This window comes from Hordeum vulgare, chromosome 7H (assembly GCF_904849725.1).
Source record: "Hordeum vulgare subsp. vulgare chromosome 7H, MorexV3_pseudomolecules_assembly, whole genome shotgun sequence".
Lineage (NCBI taxonomy): Eukaryota > Viridiplantae > Streptophyta > Magnoliopsida > Poales > Poaceae > Hordeum > Hordeum vulgare.
This window is the reverse complement of record NC_058524.1, coordinates 398,861,750-398,883,022: the sequence shown is the minus strand read 5'-3', so window position 1 is coordinate 398,883,022 and position 21,273 is coordinate 398,861,750. Positions and strand designations below refer to the sequence as shown.

The 21,273-nt window shown below is 43.7% G+C and overlaps 1 protein-coding gene across 1 annotated transcript; it reads right to left on the bottom strand.

Moving 5' to 3' along the window:
• Positions 1-7,340: 7,340 nt before the first annotated feature.
• LOC123411879 (phospholipase A1-Ibeta2, chloroplastic-like) lies at positions 7,341-9,714 on the bottom strand. Its single transcript, XM_045104835.1, has 2 exons — positions 7,791-9,714; positions 7,341-7,684 (listed from the first exon to the last, which is right to left on the bottom strand). The coding sequence occupies exon 1, from the start codon at positions 9,350-9,352 to the stop codon at positions 7,859-7,861; it is 1,494 nt and encodes a 497-aa protein (XP_044960770.1). The 5' UTR covers positions 9,353-9,714; the 3' UTR covers positions 7,341-7,684; positions 7,791-7,858.
• Between the last annotated feature and the right edge of the window lie 11,559 nt (positions 9,715-21,273).

Below are 21,273 nucleotides of genomic sequence, written 5' to 3'. Positions count from 1 at the left end.
TGATACACACATGCAATACTCTAGTTATACAATCACAACAACATGGCATGATGTTGACAAAATAAGGATGAACTCCACGTAATAAAAATACATGAGACCGCAAAATATTGTCAGGTATATCTACCATGCAAAGGCTAACCATATTTATGAACATGCAATATAATTAGTAATCATATAACATGTGATAGACATACAACCAAAACATGCATTCTACTTTGAGTAACGACAAACATGACATGGCAGTCCACTAAGCATGCATAGCTACCGTCCTAGGTAAATAAAACACTTAAGGATAAACAACAAGAAGTAATAACTTTCTATGCCGCAAGATTAAACTATGTACATGAATACATATTAAAACATGGCATAAGGGAACCAACCATGCAATCTTTTCTAAAAATCATTCTCCAAATAAGGTACAAGCACTCAAACATTATTAGTGAAATATCGCACAATACAATGACGTGTCACACAACTTAGGAAATTATGAAAGTGGCATTAACCGAGCTGTGACACGTAATCTAAATGCTAATAATAGTCCTACAACAAGCAACTCATGTCAAGCATGACCATGTTCTAAGTTAAAATGTCATTTTATTACACCAAGCATACAACAAAAATTATATGTCGCACAATTAAAATAAACATCAATCTAGAACATGACGTCACATCAAAACTATTCAACATCCATGTGATAGACATTCTTGACAAAGATATATATAACACATCTAAGTATCTTCATGCTAAACAATATAATCAAACATGAAATATTGCACAAATAAATCAAGCAATACCTAAAACAAATCTGAAGAATTATAAACATGGCAAACATTTACTAAAATTTATACGCACACATACAATAAGTCTCAAGCATTACCAAAATAGTAATAATAAGATTATTCTAACGATCATCCAAATTAATTAAAATAATAACACCCATCAAGCATGTATGAACATTGATAATCCGTTACACTGAATCAACATCTACACATGAAAATATTTCACAAGAACTAGTACACGGACATATAATACTACTACATGATGCACGCAATTATCTAGATGAAAAACTAAAAAACTATTCTGAATAATTTAAATGTACACTCAAATCCATCGAGTGAAATATAAGATACTCTTAAAATTATGATATAATACAAGATGACTCCTAACCATGATATCACATATATATAAATAATATATTATCACAAAAGCTAATGGGACAAAGATAACCCACTTTGATTTTAACAAAAAAAACTATACTAAATACACAATACAACCTACATATGAACATGAACATGACAATCCAACTCAACCGTCAAGTTCCTATGGCCTAAACAACCATTTCATATGTTGGCCACAAAGTCATCCAAGGGACAGAAAATAAAGACACAAACTAATGCCTTCTACTGGACTTGGTTTTGGTTGCGCACGGCCAATGACTGTGATAGGTTGAAACATGATGTCTACGGGATACATCGGATAATGTCGAGTAAGCGTACAAAAGAAATTTGATAGAGGCTCACCGAGCGCCATTAATAGATACGACGAACTCGCTGAACAGTGTAGACGTACATGCGAAATTCTTCGTGTGAAGTGAACCGAACACGTTCTTTTTTTCCTGAATGGATTCACGACGTGACGGAGAAGCTCCGGGCGCAAGGGTTTGCGTCCAGATGCGCCAAGCCGCTAGGAACGAACAATGGCGTGCATGGATCACCATTGTTTCGGGAAGAGCTCTTGGGAGAACAGGGAAAGGAAGATGTCAGGGGTTGCTGCGGGAATGGAAGAGGAGCTCGGGGCGCACATATATATACTCACAGGTTGTGAAACTCTTAAGATCGATGCGAGTTATGGGAGGGATGTACGTTTAAGCTTCATGTACGCATGTAGGTGAATTGGGTGAAGGCGTGAGGAAGGAGAAGCGCTTGGGGTGCTGGGAGATAAAAAGTGGAGCAAAATAGGCAGAGAGAGAGAGAGAGGGAGGGGAATTAAAGGAGGCAAGGTGAATGGACGTGGTGGCTCTTTCTCTCCTTTAGCCAGGAACGAGAGAAGAAACTGTGACGAGAGGAAGAAGAGACATTGGCTTCCTTGTACTGGGCTAGTTCGGCCAGACAAGTGGCAAGGTGGCAGAGCAAAGGAAAAAAATGAGCTTGGTACAATTTGGTTAGGCGAAAGAAATAGACATAATGAGAAAAGGAAGAGGTAGGAAGGACTCGGAAATTCTGTCGAGAGTTTTGACAGAAAGAAAAATAAAACTGAAGATTTTTTATGGAAATCTAGAAAATAAATAAATCTTAATAAAACTCCAATGAACTTAGAAAAACAAGAAAAGGCAAAGGCACACAAAGTAATATACCGAAGAAGAGAAATAAAGCACGATCAAAAAAATAAACCTAAATTTTAATTTAGGTTCGCATTAGTTTAAATTAAATCATCCAAATCATAAATACACAATTTAATCTTTTGCAATCAATAAAATAAACGAAATTTTCTCGCCCTCATATTTGGAAAACTTTTTCTCAAACATTACGAGAATCGGGGTGTTACAGCGGATCCCTACTGGGGACCAAGTTCTTAAATGTCATGGACAAGGTGATGGCAAGTGTGTCTGGTGCCAGGATCCCGAGGATTGTGATCATATTCTCTTTCGATGTTCGATGGCTCGTTTCGTTTGGAGCGCTATCTGCGAGGTGACTGGGTCTACTTGGAATTCAAGTGGGTTCTCCTCATTCTATAGATTGGCCTTGGCCACGACTAGGAGAGATCGGCGGGTGGCTTGGATTGGCTAAGGCGCACTGGCCCGGGCCCCGTGGACCACAAGAAACAAAGCTCTGATTAAGGGATTCTTTATTCGACATCCGACTGATCTTCTATACAAAATGGTCTCTTTATTGCAGATGTGGAAGCTGTTGGCTCAGGCAGGAGATCGGGGGCTCGTGGAGGGTCTCGCCTTAAGACTTGGGGCAAAACTTGTTGAGCTTCGTAGAACTCTCTAAGACGTCCGGCTGGCCGTCGACGCATTATCTCGGCCTTTCAATGCTGTGTAGCCGCGTTATCGCTTACGGACTTGTACTCTTTTTCTTTTCTTTTTTGCTTTGTTGAACTATTGTTTTCTGGAGGTGCAAGGGCCTCAGTTTAAGGCCGGTCAAGCGCCTCTTTCTAAGAACTGTCTGTACAAAGTGGTTCAAAGTACAATCATCTTCTTGACATGTTACATTGTTGACTATAAATAACATCGAAAATATGGGTGTGTGCTCATTTTATTTTGTATCATCTTGATGCTTTATTTTAAAACAATAAATCCATCTTTTGTCAAACAAAGATTACATCCAAAATTGAACAACTTTGGATGTAGCTGCTGGCTGTTTTTCTGCGTGGGAAACTTCGCAGGGCTTGCAGTTCGAACAGGGAAACTTGACTCCCCTTCCTATCGAGCTGGCAACTGTGGACTCTCCAGGTACGTAGTTGAGTATATCTCGCACCTCTGACTTTTCGATATTTTTCAGGTTTTTTTCTCCTACTTTTCCCTAGGAGACCAAGTGTTCTGGAGTTCAACTCCGTGTCTCACTTTGGGACACAACGACGGCGAGCAGGACAGTTAATTAGGAGCAAAATGCAGGATTATCTGCGAATGTTTTTTTGGAGGGTTTATCTTGTGATATGATTCGATCTCGGAGCTTGCTTGACTCAACGTTGGATGATCAGTCATGAGCTAGTACATCTCCTCTTCTGCTGCTGCTGGTTCTTCTTCTTGTCTTGAGAATATTATCTGTGCCTGGCTGCCATGAACCTTCCTTTGATCTGAAAAGTAAGCAGGAAACGGAAAATGTTCTCTCCTACTACGATCGACGTCATCTGCATATCAAATGGGCACCTAACGCCTATACGTCGAGCTGTTTTTCATTAATTTGCATGTTACACTTGTAACGGCATGCATGCATGCACTGGATCATCAGCCGAACATGCACAAATTCCTTGTCCCCACCCCACGAGCGAAAGCCAAAAGTATATCTTCATTGGAATTTCGAAAGATACCGTTCGTGCATTCGTCGCAATTTTCAGTCCACAATTCATACTCGAGTCTAGCAGCACCACTATTAATTTTTCCAAAGTGAACTGATGCGCTAGCTAGAAGCAGCATCGATTTGCATGCAGCATTTCTCCGGTCGAGTCACTGGAGTAGGTCAACGTGAGAGCAACAGTTTCATACGTGCACTGCACCACCGCGTAACGTAGGTCGATGCTGCATATACTCTCCGTGTCTTAAAATAACTGTCTCAACTTTATACTAGCTCTAATATAAATTTATACTAAGGTTAAAATACTTATTTTGAGACGAAGAAAGTACTTCTCAATCAATAATACTCCACGGCAAGAGAAAAAAAAGACCTAAAATTGATTATGTTTTGACCAGACTTATTCCCAAAAAAAGGAAAAAAGGGCAGACTATTTATTTATACTTCAAGGTTTAAAAAGAAAGGCAAGACTCATAGTACATCTAGGTCAGCTAAGAACTCCAGACTCTGAATCTGAGCATACATCAAGTCAAGCCCGATATTTAAACTCGACCCAAGAGCTTGACCGGCTGATACAAGTCAATGGCAAAATTTGCCCGCAACTGGTACTGGTAGTGCCCAACAGAAACGGCACACAACAGCTACTACGTACTTCCCTGTCAAACTTGCTAAACAATATTTGGGGCAACACGGAATGTTTCATACCAGAAGTAATACGATTAGTCAGTGAACTTACGTACTTTGCATGACGGCATGCATGACGCAAAGCTATATATAGGAACAACCCAACGTACGTATGAACTTACTCTAATTACAGTTTTTTTTTTGTTTTAGAAAAAATATAGTTTTTTTTTTGCGGGTTACTCTGATTACAGCTAGCAACAGCAATACACGTTCTCCCGCAAAAAACAAAAAAAAAACAGCAATACACGTTTGATGCCGTCTCCGGTCTCTCATTGGAGGCGGGTAATTAGGTGGGGTCATGTAGTCAAGTACTCTACTTAATTTCTCCCTTGATTTTGTAATAACCCTATTTCTGTGAAGACATGTAAAATTCGAGGATTGGCAACAACTATATATACATAATCAAATATAATGTGTTCTAGGAGTATTTTTAATTTTGGTTTACGTGTTATGAATCTAAATATTTATATTTCACACAATCAAATATCATTAAAATAGATTGCAACCAATTCCCGCAGCAGCATGCGGGGTATCATCTACACCCTCCGTTCCTAAATATAAGTCTTTCTAGAGGTTTCACTAATAAACTACATACGGATGTATATAGACACATTTTAGAGTATAGATTCACTTATTTTGTTTCGTATATAGACCACTAGTGAAATCTCTTAAAAGACTTATATTTAGGAATGGAGGAAGTACTTCCTCTGTTCCTAAATACTTGTTGTTCAGGAGAAGAACAACAAATATTGTGATACAAAGGGAATAGTTGATAACATGACAAAGGGGAGAAATAGACAAGCCATTAGTAATGCATCTTGTGGCTAGCAAGAAATTCGACAAAATATTACACCTACCATACAATTCATATGTTTTCTCCCCTCTAGCGTGTGTCCCATTGCAGAATCCAAAATGTCCTTGGTGCATATTACCCGAAAGAACATAAATGGGTAAAGAGATCTTAGTAAAACATCAAAGGAAAATCAAATGATTCTTGTTATCAGCAAAATTAGAAAGAAAGTATTTTTTTTCTCAGCATTCAATGTACCGAGAAATGGTAGTGCTATTTTCAGTTGCCAAATAGCAATATACTCCCTCTGTTTCTAAATATAAGACCTTTTAATTTTTTTACTACAGACTAAATATAGAGTAAAATGAGTAAATCTACACTCTAAAATATGAATACATACATCCGCATATATTTTGTAGTGAAATCTTTAAAAGGTCTTATATTTAGGAACTCAGGGAGCAAGTCTCAACCACCTAAATTTTGTGCATTGCTTATGTATTCTATTACTACATCCGTCCAAGTTTATAGGATATGCGCGTAGTTTTAGGTTGTCAATTTAACTAGCTAAATATATATTATATACGATAAAAATTACATATTCAGAAACTACATTCCAGCATGAATGGTATATTATTTATTACATATACTACATATTTAAATAGTTAAATTAACAATCTAGAACTACGCGCATGCCTTATACGCCGACGGAGGGGGAGTATCATTTTAAGAAAATTTATACTTGATTGTCTATTTAACTAGCTAAATATATATTATATACGATAAAAATTACATATTCAGAAACTACATCCCAGCATGAATCTAATGATATATTATTTATTACATATAATACATATTTAAGTAGTTAAATTAACAACCTAAAACTACGCGAATGCTATACGCCCGACGGAGGAAGTATCATTTTAAGAAAATTCATACTTGAAATTTTCACTATGTATGATTATATAGTTTATTCAGGAAATAGTTCACTATCTATCTATTATAGCATTATAAAAGAAAAGCACAATATGACGCATAAACATATAGGTATATTAGAATTTAAAATTTCATTTATTTGGCGGACGAGGTCTTCATTAGCATACCACAATCGGCTACGTAACGATACCTAAAAAGATTATGCCTGTCATATCCTCCTCACTGCTAGCAAAGATAATATGATCAAAACTCCCGAACTGATCGCATACTTTTACATTTTCATGCATATTGTGTCTAAATCTAACATAAATTGTTAGATCAACATATGCATAATACTAGTATATAAATTTTTGGACAGCCTAAGAATGTTTTGCAATGAAGAGGCTAATGGACCGACCAAGAGGTGGGTTTCATAAGTCCAAAATCGATATTGTATACTCTTTTTTTAAAACCAAGGTAAAAAATCTGCCTCATTCATTAATTAAAAAAGAAAAAGAATTTATAGTGCATTACACGGCCTCACAATATAACCCGTTAGAAAAGATACAACATCACCAAAGAAAAATAGGATGACTCTCGTGGCATGATGACACTTAGAGCAACTCTAGCAGACCCCGCATCCTGTCCCGACCCGGAAAATAACCGCCAAAATGCGGGTCGGGGCCGAAAAACCTGCCCATCAGACCCTGCATCCCGCCCCGCTCCGCAAATATTTTTACGGGGCGCGGCAAAATCTCGGCCCCAACCCGCGTATTCGCGGGTTTTCCCCTCGTCGTTGCGGGGTCTAAAAAGGGAGGCGTGATACTTTTGTGACACATAAAATGTTTGGCAGAAGATGATGTCCTTTCGTCGCAAAAAAAAAGAAGATGATGTCCTTGTATTTGCAGGGGCTACAATGCTAGCTGCTCAACAAATGTGAATGACATTTAAGGTATCATAAAAATAGCGTAACAGACAAGTTTTACACAATTATGAATTATCCCACAAATATGAAATCGTATAGGACAAATGCTACATACTAGTAATGTTTTATCACAAAAATATGTATTGACAAGTTTGCAGGAACATATTATACATTCACCGTGCAAAAAGAAAGAACATATTATCCATTCCCTGACAGCGGGATCTCCAACGGGTCGCCCTTTCACGCGTAGACAAGACGACACTACAGTTTTTGCAGTACTGTACATAAATACCAATAAATCAATAAATCTTGAGCTGCACAAGTCTTCTTGTGACTTGATGTACCACACCGATTCTGTGTCTGCTGATCAAAGCAACACATCATCATTATCATCATCTTTACTTGGTAAAACTTGAGGACCGGATATATTCTACGTAAAAGAATATCAAAAGTCTACTGCCTTTACCCGCCCTGAACAAGAGACCAAAGACGGCGCCGCCGACATTTCGCGCCGGTCCGTCGTCGTCGTCGTCCTCAGTGCACGCACTCAAGCACGGTGCTCGGCGGCGCACCGAGACGACCGAGCGGCGAGCCAGGCATGTCAACGCTGCCACCGGCGTCGAGCCGGACGCGCATGTCCATGGCCTTGCTGATGTAGAGCTGCTTGACGTTGCCACCCTGGTTCTTGAGCAGCCGCAGAATGCTGCGCTTGGCGTTGGCGCGAAAGGGGCAGTGCGAACTGAGGAAGCCGTCCACGAGGTGGATGTACGCCTCCAGGTCGTGGCAGCAGGCGGCGTCGGCGTCGGGGCGGAGGTACGGGGACGCGCGGCTGTCAAGGCGGAGCTCGCGGCCGACGTCAGCGTACCACCGGCCGCCGGGGCGCGGCGGGAGCTGCGGCACGACGTCGTGCGCGTTCACCACGCGGAGCACTCGCGCGCCCCGGGCCTCCACGCGCTCCGCGAACGCGTGGTTCCCCACCCTCGGCCCGCCGAACGAAAACACCGCCACGGGCGTCGGTGCGCCGCCGTGGCCCGCGAGCTCGTCTGCGATCAGCACCGCCAGCGCCGCCCCCAGGCTATGGCCCGTCACCGTGATGCTCACCTCCTCTCCCTCATACTTTTTGAGAAGTCTGCGCACTTCGGTGACGACCATCTCTGACAAGCTCGGCGAACCGTCGCCGGCTGTCTTGTAAAGGTTCCGGAACCCGCACTCCACCTTTGGGTCGGAGGCGGAGACCGGCGAAGCTGCGGCGTCTACCGCTTCGGTTGCCGGGACGAGGCCGGCGCGGAAGTTCTCTGCCCACTCAAGGACCGTGCAGGTGCCACGGAGCGCGATGACGATGTCGCGCCGGCCCATACGTCGGACCTCGGCGGGGCTGTCGCACACAGCCACGTACCCGACGAGGCTCGTGCGCTGTGCGGCACACGGCGCGGCAAGCGCGAGCCAGGCCGGGAAGCCCACGGACGAGGTCGCGAACAGTGGCGCCGTTACGCGGTAGGCCGCGTCCTGGAGCGGGACGTGCACGGCGCCGGTGCCGTCGCCCGGCACGGCATCGGGCTGGGAAAGGAACGCGCCGTACGCGGCGTCGACGAACTCCCCGTAGCGGACGATCTCGCGGCGGAGGTCCGGGTGCAGCGGGTCAAGCAGGCCGCGCCAGCCGTCTTCTCCGTGCAGCCGCCGCCACGCCGCTGCGATGTCCCCACGCGGTGACGGCCCGTCGGGCGGCACGGGCTGGAACAAGCGCGGCGACAAGTCCACCTGCTCCTCCTTGGCCACGGCGAAGTCGCCCTTGGCTCGCTTGAAGAAGGACGGTAGCCGCAGCAGCGGCGCCTGCTGCCTCCTCCGTGCCGGCTGGACAGGCGCCGCGGCGGTCCCACTGCTCTCGACGGCACCGCGGTTTCGGAAGAGGTGCTCGAGGTTACCAAGGTGCACTCTGTTGCTCGGCGCCGCGACGGACGCTCTGGATGCGTGTGTGGCGCTCACCGCCGGGCGGTGCAGCGATGTTGGCGGCGCTGCGATGGAGGTCATGCAAGGCAAAAGTGGTGTCGATGCCAGCGGAGCGGCATACAGTAAGTCGGGTACGTACGTCCAAGATACGAAAGCCAGGAGGAAGAAGAGGCGATCGGAAGCGATGAGCTCACAACTAGCCTTTTATAGCGGGCAGCGGCGCGAGCCAAGTAGGCGTCAACGCGGAAACTTCGTTTGTTACGATGATCAGGATCGCTCACATCACCAAGTCATTATCAGTCCTGATTCTCAGCTACAATACGTCTTAGATTTTGACATAATTTCAAACACGCAACTAATTTGATCTTAACATTTGCTTAAAGTAGGCCATGCCCTGCCGAAACCGCTATGCAATATTTTCAGTGAGTTTTGATTGTAGGAAACCTGAGTGTTTGAACTAATAATATATGGAAAAACTGAAAATACACATTAGACATATCAGGTCGAGGCTTGGTGGGTTTAGCTGTGGTTTCTCCGCTGTTCGGGCCGCTTGTCTTTGCTTTGATACCATGTCAAGTGTTTTCATGTTTGCGTTCGTGCCTTGTGATGTATTCTTTTATGTATTTGTTTTATTTTATTTTATCAATAAAAAAATACGTAAATTTTACGTATTAGTGAAAAGTAAAATATATCAGGTCAAGGCATACATCGATGATTTGATGAGCGTTAGAGATGCCTAAGGTTTACGATCTAAGCACAAATTAATACGACTACGAGAGCAGCCGCATGTTGATTTGGGGTTGCTAACACATGGTTAGAATTTCATCCACTTTAGTAAAACGGATGTTAAACTGCTAATTGACTTACAAATCAATCTATGATTGAATGATAAGCATTATAATGAAATCTTAGACCATCAGGGTTTAAGTCCTGGACTTAACATCAATGCTTACATTTTTTTGAATTTATTTTATATTTTTTGATGATATGTATACAGTGGGAGAAGACATTTCGTAAATTATGAAGGTGTTTGTGACAACTGCGTCAATTTTTAATCTCAAAATGATGTATCGGTTTAATCTGTTCATAGGATAGAGTATGTACATACGTTCGTAGGACGTATGTATATAAATGCTGGTATTTGTACTGTGTTAAGCAGCGAAAACTGCTAATTAACTTACGTCTATGCTTATTGTAATCGAGACCGTTCCACCATGCACCTTTTTCTGTGATCTTGTGTAGATTCAGTAAACAGCGGTGGTTGTTATTTGTTAGACAGGGATTCATTCACTAGTCAAATTCTACTCAATTGCTTTTTAGAAGATGTAACCTAGCTGCTTGGCTACCAAGTCTCCATGTTCTTACAAGATCTCCTTTGCTAAATTCTATAGTACTTTTCGGTCCCTGTCTCCTGTGAATTTCTTGCTTACACGTCCATGGCACCTCCACCTTTCCAGCTAACGCGAGACAAGACCACCGCTCTTGGTTTTACTTTTCATAAATCTATAAACAAGAGGGATATTTGTCCTACGACATTAGGTAGTACTTCCTCCGTTGTACTCCCTCCGTTCCTAAATATATTCTTTTTAAAGTTTTATTATCGTCTACATACGAAACAAAATAAATGAATCTACACTCTAAGATATATCTATATACATCTTCTGTAATTTATAATGAAATCTTTTAAAAGTTTTATATTTAGGAACGGAGGGAGTATAATATAAGAGTGTTTTTAACATTATGCTAGTATTAAAAACTTTTTTATATTGTGAACAGAGGGAGTACCATTTAGTTCTACAAACCCTTTCCATTATATTTATCACCTTTCTTTTGAATTTTTTGTGTCAATACTTTACATTTTTTTAGGTGAATAATTTACATATTTTTGACTTGTAGGGAACTAGGAATGTGTCATATACCAATCACCAACCTTTGCATGGTTATATTGATATACCCTATGAATTTTTGGGTTAAATTGCCAAACATAAGGGCATTTTTGGTGGAGTCACACACGTGTTGTACTTGTGATCCTAAAATGCACGATTTAGTCCTATCTGATTCAATACCAAAATGATTAGGAAGTGCTCTGCAATTTACCCAAATAAAAACCATCTAACTAAAGCCTCGTCCACTCCTCATACCTTTTGTTTTGCAGTGCCCCTGCATTGAGGTGTAAAATGTAACTTGTTCTTTTTTCCCATTATGTTGAAATCAGATTTTAGTTGTATTGAATTGAATCTTTCATCATGTTTCATTCAAGATTTCAAGTAATGGAACCGAAAGTGTTAGAATTTAATGGGCTTGGTTCATCTACAAAATTCTGAAATCTTAAATGAGCCCATGAGTAAAATGGCAAATGGTGATGTGATGGTGTTAAAGTTTAGTCTCGTACCGTTAGTCGAGGAAGAGTTGGACCTTTTTATATAGTGAATTTTTGAGAAGAGAAAGAAAAAAACCACATGCGCGCTCGCCTCGTCTGGTCGGGCCGGTCGGCGCTTACGTGCGACATGCGTGTGAATGGTCCGCCGAATTCCGGTCCATTACCTTGCGCGGGCGCGACTTCCTTTTGCCATTTTATTTTTATGTCTTGCCAGGCAAGTTAATTATTTCTTGTTCGGTAAGTATACGACTTAGAAACCAAGTCGGTTTGAGATCGTGATCGCAACACGGTACCGACTCTGGTCCTTCTATATATATATTGCTTACCGTGGTCGGTCAAAGACACACCAAAAACACCTAGGGTTTTGCCTCGTCTCACAACTTGTGCCGCCATCGTAGTCTACCCCATCTCGAACGCCGACGTGCGAGAAAGCAAGTCTTCGAAACCGTTTGTCTTTGCGATCCTGCATCGGGAGATGACGAATTAGGTTTTTGAAAGCGCTCTGCGTGACTACTTAAATTCATAATCACGAGTCGTCTACCGTCCAAGTCGGGCGGTGCTACTCATCGTCGTCTCCATCGCCATCAACAACAGATCATCGCCAACATCGTCATCGACACCGTCGCTCCTGCAACAGCTAACGAATAATATGTTATTAGTAATCTGTTAATGTTTCTCTTTATAGTAGCTACTTCGCGTGCGGTGATGACTTGCATGTTTTGTTGCTCTTCTAGATTGCTAGAGTATTACATGCTATTATCTGTTCTAGTCCCGAATTATTTATTGAAATTAATCATGAACTTGCCTATTCTTACGACAGAAAGGTCGATCTCCGCTCCTTATTGGTCTGCAAAAACATCAAACTATTTTATTTAATACTCTCTTCATCCTAAAATAAATGTCGTTAATTTAATATAAAATTATATTACCTTTGTACTAAATCATCGACAATTATTTTAGGATAGAGAGAGTATAATTAATTTCATAGTTGGATGGACAAGTCGATACATGACAGACTTTTCCCTTATGAGATAGAGTAGCTGTCTATTGATAACTTTTCATTCGCTAACACGTTGCATCATCATTGCCAATGTTACTATAATATTTTGCTTCCACATTTTATTGTTGAATAAAATGCATCCAAGGTTCGTCTTCTACCATATGTTTTTTACTTGATCCATCTACAAGAGAAACATGTCTCACATTTTTGGGTCTCGGTTATGGAATATGAGAAAGGTGTAACAGCACCCAGGTGCCTAGGTATCCTCTATGAATAGTAAAATTAAAAAAAATAGAAAAAAAAGTTTAAAAAAATCTGAAACTTTGCAACATATAAGATGGTCAAACTTTGTAAGTTCTTACAAGTTTTGATGCCAATATATCATGTAGAGAAAGGTGTACGAACAAGTTTCAGATTTCAGTGCTAAAAGAGCTCAAAATTTGAAGTACTAAAAAGTTTTTCCTCCATAGAGCTCCTCAAATGTTTTTTGGCACGAAAACTTGCAAGCACCTAGAAAGTTTGATCATCTTTGATCTTGCAAAGTTCCATATTTTTTTTAATTTTTTCTATTTATTTTGATGTTACTGTTCATAGAGGGTGCCTAGGCACCCGGGTGCTGAAAAACCACTTTCTATGAAATATTCATTTATTTCTGATATTTTTTGTACTAACCTGATTGAAGATGAATAGATAGGGAGTACCCCCCCCCCCACCCCTCTCCCCAAGATTGTTTTCTATCTATTTGACATTTTTGACTTTGTAGAAATGTTATCACATTTGACAACAAGGTTTTTTTTTTTGCACAAGGTTTAATTTGTTTTGACTCCACAATAAATCTTGGTTCCATATGCATCCTCAATGCAAAGAGCACGATAATAAAATTCTTCCGGTAATGGTCTTGGAAAAAAAGAGAGACTTGTTCGTATACTCTTAAGCTAGTCTTTGGTTGCATCTGATTACTAAGAGAAGAGTAGTAAGACTTCGAACTATGCCTATAGTCGTAGGGACTGTTCACATGGATCTGGTCCTAGACAAATATACACAAGTAATATTCTTGTCTACACAAGGAGACATTTGTAAGGCATACACGTACTAGTCCACTCAACGATCGAGCTGCTGGAATTGGTCATGTAATTAAAAAAGGGTTTGATTCAAGCCTAGCTAGCAGCCATGCAACTTTTATAATATAAGCGTAGGTGGGAATGACAGAGTTTTAAGGTACGCGTATTCTGCGATATACTAACTTAATTAGGTCAATGCTGCTACTGTGTTTGCTGGATTCAGCTTAGGCTGCGTTTGGAATCGATATAAATAAATACAATGTATATTTTTTCTCCGGGCTTTACTTACAGGCCAAGAGCAATTTGTAGGTGTAAACAAAAACGACGAACAATGACCTGTAATTTTTACAAGGATATTCAAAGTGGAAACCACGTTCCAAACAGGGCCTTATTTAGATTCATGCTCATGCTTCTAGTAATCCAGTTCAACTAGGTATTTGTCTATGACGCCTCCTATCGATCAACGGGCTGATTTTCTGGGAAATCAGTCGGGTCAGTAACCGTCTGATCTTGCTGATCTGCTTGCAGTATGACCATTGGATTTGGTCGTTTCCATGCCACTGCAATACATAGACGCGGAGGTGGCTCCTCTCGCTACACAACACAACGAAACACAACAAACGCCCGCTTCGCCGCATGCGCTGTTGGAGCCGCACATGCTTCATTGCAGCATCGCCACCACGATTCGACATGGCAGCACCCACCTCGCAGAATTGCCGGTGAAGCGCCAGCCACAATATGGTCATTCTTCAATGCAGCGTCGCCGCCTCGACTCGTCGCGCCCTCGCAACAGCTCCCTCCTTGATGGTGAAGCGCCCATCACGACATGGTCGACACTTCATTGCAACGAGGTCGCCTTGAATCGTCGCGCCCTCGAAGGAGCGCGGCCGACGAAGCGTCGGCCACCACATGGTCGGCGCTTCGATGCAGCATCTCCACCTTGACTCGTTGCGCCAACGGAGCAGCGTGGCTGTCCTCGACTTGTCGCATCACCACAACAACACTGTCGGCGAGTGGCACCTGTTTCCCCATGCATGCTGCGTTGCAGCAGTACGACAAGTGGCATTGCCTCCGGCCTTCTCCGTCGTGCTGCGTTGTAGCACCACCGGCGGTGAGTTTACGTTGCCCCCGCTTGCGGGAATGGTTGTATTACATCTGCCAGTTTGCAACACCGCAGTGGTGGCGCGCAAGCAACAAATGCCCCCGCATGCAGTGTACCAGCACCCCCTCCTTTCTTCTCCCTGTATGCATCAACACCCTCTGTTGCGCGTGATGGTCCCTGGTCGGAGGGGTCACAGCTCCGCCATGGAAGACATAGAGAAAGGTTGTGTGCCCGAATACAAGAGGTAGAGGTAGAGGATGGACTGAAGGAAATAAATGAATGGACGGCGTCTAAAAGGCAAAAGAGGTGCACACAGGGACACATGGCGTATGTTGGAGACGGCATACGCCGTGTTAAAATCAGTCAGACAATTTTAATACTTTTCCTTTGTCTATTGCCTCTGAATTCTCCTGCCTTGGATGGCAGCCCCGAGCCTCCCTCTATTGCCTTCGAATTCCAGTGCCTTGGATAGAAGCCCCGAGCCTCCCCCCTTCCCGGCGGCCACAAATCCATTCATTATGGCCCGCCAACTGTCCTCTGCTTCCTGTAACACCTTGTGTCCGTGCGGTGCACCGCTTCTGCCCCATGGTCATCGCGAGCTCGTCGTCCATCGTCCTCTCTAGCCCCATCATTATCACTTGCTGCAAGGGTAGCGTGGCCAGATCCAGCCTCCATTTTGTGAATCCTGTTGTAGGGCGAGTCGTTCATTGTCGGGCAGGGGCACGATGATACGTCTCAAACGTATCTGTTGGGATCGTAGTAGTAATTCAAAATTTTCCTACGAAACACCAAGATCAAACTAGGAGAAACCAGCAACGAGAAAGGTAGAACATCTTCATACCGTTGAAGATCGCAAAGAGGAAGCGTTACTACAAACGCAGTTGATGGAGTCGTACTCACGGTGATCCGATCCAAACATCGAACGCTCGATGTCTCCACCTTCAACACACCTACAACCCGGGGACGTCTCCTCCTTCTTGATCCAGCAAGGAGGGAGGAGAAGTTGAGGGAGAAATCCGGCAGCACGACGGCGTGGTGGCGATGGAGTTCGTGGCTTTCCGACAGGGCTTCGCGAAGCACCGCAGATGAGGAGAGGTGAAGAGGTAGGGATGCACCGAGGGAGAGAGAGACGTGTGTTTGCATCCCTCCCAAAGCCTACAATATATATAGGAGGGAGGGAGAGGGGGTGCAGCCACCCTAAGGTTTCCCTAGGTGGTGCGGCACCCAAGATGGAGGAGGGGGCAGCGCCCTAGGGGGTGGCTTGCCACCCAAGGCAGCCACCACGCCTAGGGTTTGGCCTCCTTGTGCACCTTGGGCCTCCTCCTTGGCTCGCACCAGCCCACCAAGGGCTGGTTGCCTTCTCCTTTCAGCCCATGTAGCCCTCCGGGACAGGTGGACCTTCCCGGTAACCTTTCGGTGGTCCCGGTACAATACCGATAAACCCCGAAACTTTTCCAGCGACCGAAACTGGACTTCCCATATATAAATCTTTACCTCCGGACCATTCCGGAACTCCTCGTGATGTCCGGGGTCTCATCCGGGAGTCCGAACAACCTTTAGTAACCACATATACAATTCCCATAACAAATGTAGCGTCACCGAACCTTAAGTGTGTAGACCCTACAGGTTCGGGAACCATGCAGACATGACCGAGACATCTCTCCGACCAATAACCAACAGCGGGATCTGGATACCCATGTTGGATCCCACATGTTTCATGATGATCTCATCGGATGAACCACGATGTCCAGGATTCACTTAATCCCATATGCAATTCCCTTTATCTATCGGTATGACACTTGCCCGAGATTCGATAGTCGGTATCCCTATACCTTGTTCATTCTCGTTATCAGCAAGTCTCTTTACTCGTTCAGTAACACATCACCCCGTGGCTAAATCCTTAGTCACATTGAGCTCATTATGATGATGCATTACCGAGTGGGCCCAGAGATACCTCTCCGTCACACGGAGCAACAAATCCCAGACTCGATTCGTAGCAACCCAACAGACACTTTCGGAGATACCCGTAGTGCACCTTTATAACCACCCAATTACGTTGTGACGTTTGATACACCCAAAACACTCCTACGGTATCCAGGCGTTGCACAATCTCATGGTCTAAGGAAATGACACTTGACATTATAAAATCTCTAGCAGACGAACTATACGATATTGTGCTATGCTTAGGATTGGGTCTTGTCCATCACATCATTCTCCTAATGATGTGACCCCGTTATCAATGACATCCAATGTCCATGATCAGGAAACCATGCCCATCTATTGATCAACGAGCTAGTGAACTAGAGGCTCACTAGGGACATGTTGTGGTCTATATATACACACATGTATTACGGTTTCCGATTAATACATTTATAGCATGAATAATAGACAATTATCATGAACAAGGAAATATAATAATAACCACTTTATTATTGCCTCTAGGGCATATTTCCAACAGTCTCCCACTTACACTAGAGTCAGTAATCTAGTTACACTGTGATGAATCGAACACCCATAGAGTTCTGGTGTTGATCATGTTTCGCTTGTGGAAGAGGTTTAGTCAATGGTTCTGCTACATTCAGATCTGTATATACTTTACAAATATCTATATCTCCATCCTGGATGTATCCACGAATGGAGTTGAAGCGACGCTTGATGTGCTTGGTCTTCTTGTGAAACCTTGGCTCCTTGGCAATGGCAATAGCTCGAGTGTTGTCACAGAAGAGAGTCATCGGGCCCGACGCACTGGGAATCACTCCTAGGTCGGTGATAAACTCCTTCATCCAGACTCCTTCCTGTGCTACTTCCAAAGCAGCTATGTACTCCGCTTCATATGTAGATGCCACCACGACGCTTTGCTTGCAACTGCACTAGCTGACTTCCCCACCATTCAAAATATGCACGTATCTGGTTTGTCACTTGGAATCATCTGGATCTGTGTCGAAGCTAGCATCGATGTAACCCTTTACGACGAGCTCTTCAGCACCTCCATAAACGAGAAACATATCTTTAGTCCTTTTCAGGTACTTAAGGATATTCTTGACCGCTGTCTAGTGATCCACTCCTGGATCACTTTGGTACCTCCCTACCAAACTTATGGCAAGGTTCACATCAGGTATGGTACACATCATGACATACATAATAGAGCCTATGGCTGAAGCATAGGGGACAGTACTAATCTTTTCTCTATCTTCTGCCATGGTCGGGCATTGAGCTGTGCTCAACCTCACCCCTTGTAATACAAGCAAGAGCCCCTTCTTGGCCTTATCCATATTGAACTTCTTCAATATCTTGTCAAGGTATGTGCTTTTGTGAAAGACCAATGATGCATCTCGATCTATCTCTATAGATCTTGATGCCTAATATGTAAGTAACTTCTCCAAGGTCCTTCATTGAAAAACACTTATTCAAGTAGGCCTTTATGCTTTCCAAAAGTTCTATATCATTTCCCATCAACAATATGTCATCCACATATAATATGAGAAATGCTACAACGCTCCCACTCACTTTCTTGTAAATACAGGCTTCTCTATAAGTCTGTACAAACCCAAACACTTTGATCAGCTCATCAAAGCGAATGCTCCAACTCCGAGATGCTTGCACCAGCCCATAGATGGAGCGCTGGAGCTTACATACCTTGTCAGCATTTTTAGGATCGATAAAACCTTTTGTCTGTATCATATACAATTCTTCCTTAAGAAAGCCGTTAAGGAATGTCGTTTTGACGTCCATTTGCCAGATCTCATAATCATAAAATACAGCAACTGCTAACATGATCCAGACGTACTTCAGCATCGCTACGGGTGAGAAAGTCTCATTGTAGTCAATTCCTTGAACTTGTCGATAACCCTTAGCGACAAGTCGAGCCTTAAAGATCCATTTATTTTCTATGTCTCGCCAATCATCGGGCAAGTCCACCAAATTCCATAGTTTGTTGTCATACATGGATCATATCTCGGATTTCATGGCTTCAAGCCATTTGTTGGAATCCGGGCCTGCCATCGCTTCTTCATAGTTCGAAGGTTCATTGTTGTCTAACAACATGATCTCCACGACAGTATTGCCGTACCACTCTGGTGCGGAACGTGTCCTTGTGGACCTTTGAGGTTTAGCAGCAACTTGATCCGAAGATTCATGATCATCATCATTAACTTCCTCTCTAGTCGGTGCAGGCACCACAGAAACGTTTTCCTACACTGCGCTACTCTCCGGTTCGAGAGGAGGTACAATTACATCATCAAGTTCTACTTTCCTCCAACTTACTTCTTTCGAGAGAAACTCTTTCTCTAGAAAGGATTCGTTCTTGGCAACAAAGATTTTGCCTTCGGATCTAAGATAGAAGGTATACCCAATAGTTTCCTTAGGGTATCCTATGAAGATGCATTTTTTCACTTGAAGTTTCTTCACATAAGCATCGCAACCCCAAACTTTTAGAAACGACAGCTTAGGTTTCTTTCCAAACCATAATTCATATGGTGTTGTCTCAATGGATTTAGACGGTGCCCTATTTAAATTGAATGCGGCAGTTTCCAATGCATATCTCCAAAATTATAGCGGTAAATCAGTAAGAGACATCATAGATCGCACCATATCTAATAGAGTGCGATTACGCCGTTCAGACACATCGTTACGCTGAGGTGTGCCAGGCGGCGTGAGTTGTGAAACAATTCCACATTTTCTTAAGTGCGTGCCAAACTCGTGACTCAAATATTCCCCTCCACGATGAGATCGTATGAACTTTATTTTCTTGTCACGTTGATTCTCCACCTCACTCTAAAATACCTTGAACCTTTCAAAGGTTTCAGACTTGTGTTTCATTAAGTAGACATACCCATATCTGCTTAAGTCATAAGTGAGGGTGAGAACATAACGATAGCCACCACGAGCCTCGACGCTCATTGGACCGCATACATCGGTATGTATTATTGTTGGAAATATGCCCTAGAGGCAACAATAAAATGGTTATTATCATATTTCCTTGTTCATGATAATTGTCTATTGTTCATGCTATAATTGTATTAACAGGAAACAGTAATACATGTGTGAATAAATAGATATCAATGTGTCCCTAGCAAGCCTCTAGTTGGCTAGCTCGCTAGTCAATAGATGATCATGGTTTCCTGGTCATGGGCATTAGATGTCATTGATAACGGGATCACATCATTGGGAGAATGATGTGATGGACAAGACCCAATCCTAAGCATAGCACTAGATCGTATTGTTCGTATGCTAAAGCTTATCTAATGTCAAGTGTCTTTTCCTTCGACCGTGAGATTGTGCAACTCCCGGATACCGTAGGAGTGCTTTGGGTGTATCAAACGTCCCAACGTAACTGGGTGACTATAAAGGTGCACTACGGGTACCTCTGAAAGTGTCTGTTGGGTTGGTACGAATCGAGATCGGGATTTGTCACTCCGCGTGACGGAGAGGTATCTCTGGGCCCACTCGGTAGAACATCATCATGAGCTCAATGTGACTAAGGAGTTAGTCACACGATGACGTGCTACGGAATGAGTAAAGAGACATACTGGTAACGAGATTGAACAAGGTATAGGTATACCGACGATCGGATCTCGGGCAAGTTCTATACCGACAGACAAAGGGAATTGTATACGGGATTGATTGAATCCTTGACATCGTGGTTCATCCGATGAGATCATCGTGGAGCAAGTGGGAGCCACCATGGGTATCCAGACCCCGCTGATGGTTATTGGCCGGAGAGGTGTCTCGGTCATGTCTCCCTTCCTCCCGAACCCGTAGGGTCTACACACTTAAGGTTCGATGATGCTAGGTTTATAGGGAATTGTTATACGAGGTTATCGAAATTGTTCAAAGTCCAGGATGAGATCCCAGACATCACGAGGAGCTCTGGAATGGTCCGGAGGTAAAGATTGATATATAGGACGGATGGTTTTGGACACCGGAAGTGTTTCGGGCGTCGCCGGTAACGTACTGGGACCACCGGGACCACCGGAGGTGGTCCCGGGGGTCCACCGGAAGGGGGCCACGACCCCGGGAGGCTAGATAGGCCAAGTGCGGGAGGGAACCAGCCCCTAGGTGGGCTGGTGCGCCCCCCACACTCAGCCCAAGGCGCACGAGGTGGAGAAGGGGGAAACCCTAGGCGCTGGTGGGCCTAAGGCCCACCTAGGGGTGCGCCACCCCCTCCCCATGCCCTGGCCACCGCACCTCCCATCTGGGGGGCTGCCGCACCACCTAGGGTGGGAACCCTAGGGGTGGCACCCCCCTCCCCTCCTCCTATATATAGTGGGGGTTTCGGGGCTGTTTGACACAATTTTCCCTCTCCCTCGGCGCAACCCTGCTCTTCTTTCTCCTCCTCTATGCCGGTGCTTGGCGAAGCCCTGCCGGGAGACCTCGCCTCTCCATCGACAGCATGCCATCGTGCTGCCGGAGATCTTCCCCAACCTCTCCTTCCTCCTTGCTGGATCAAGGTGCGGGAGA

What these genes read in the sequence shown, in the direction of transcription:
- LOC123411879 (XM_045104835.1), bottom strand. Translation starts at nt 9,352, where the DNA reads ATGACCTCCATCGCAGCGCCGCCAACATCGCTGCACCGCCCGGCGGTG.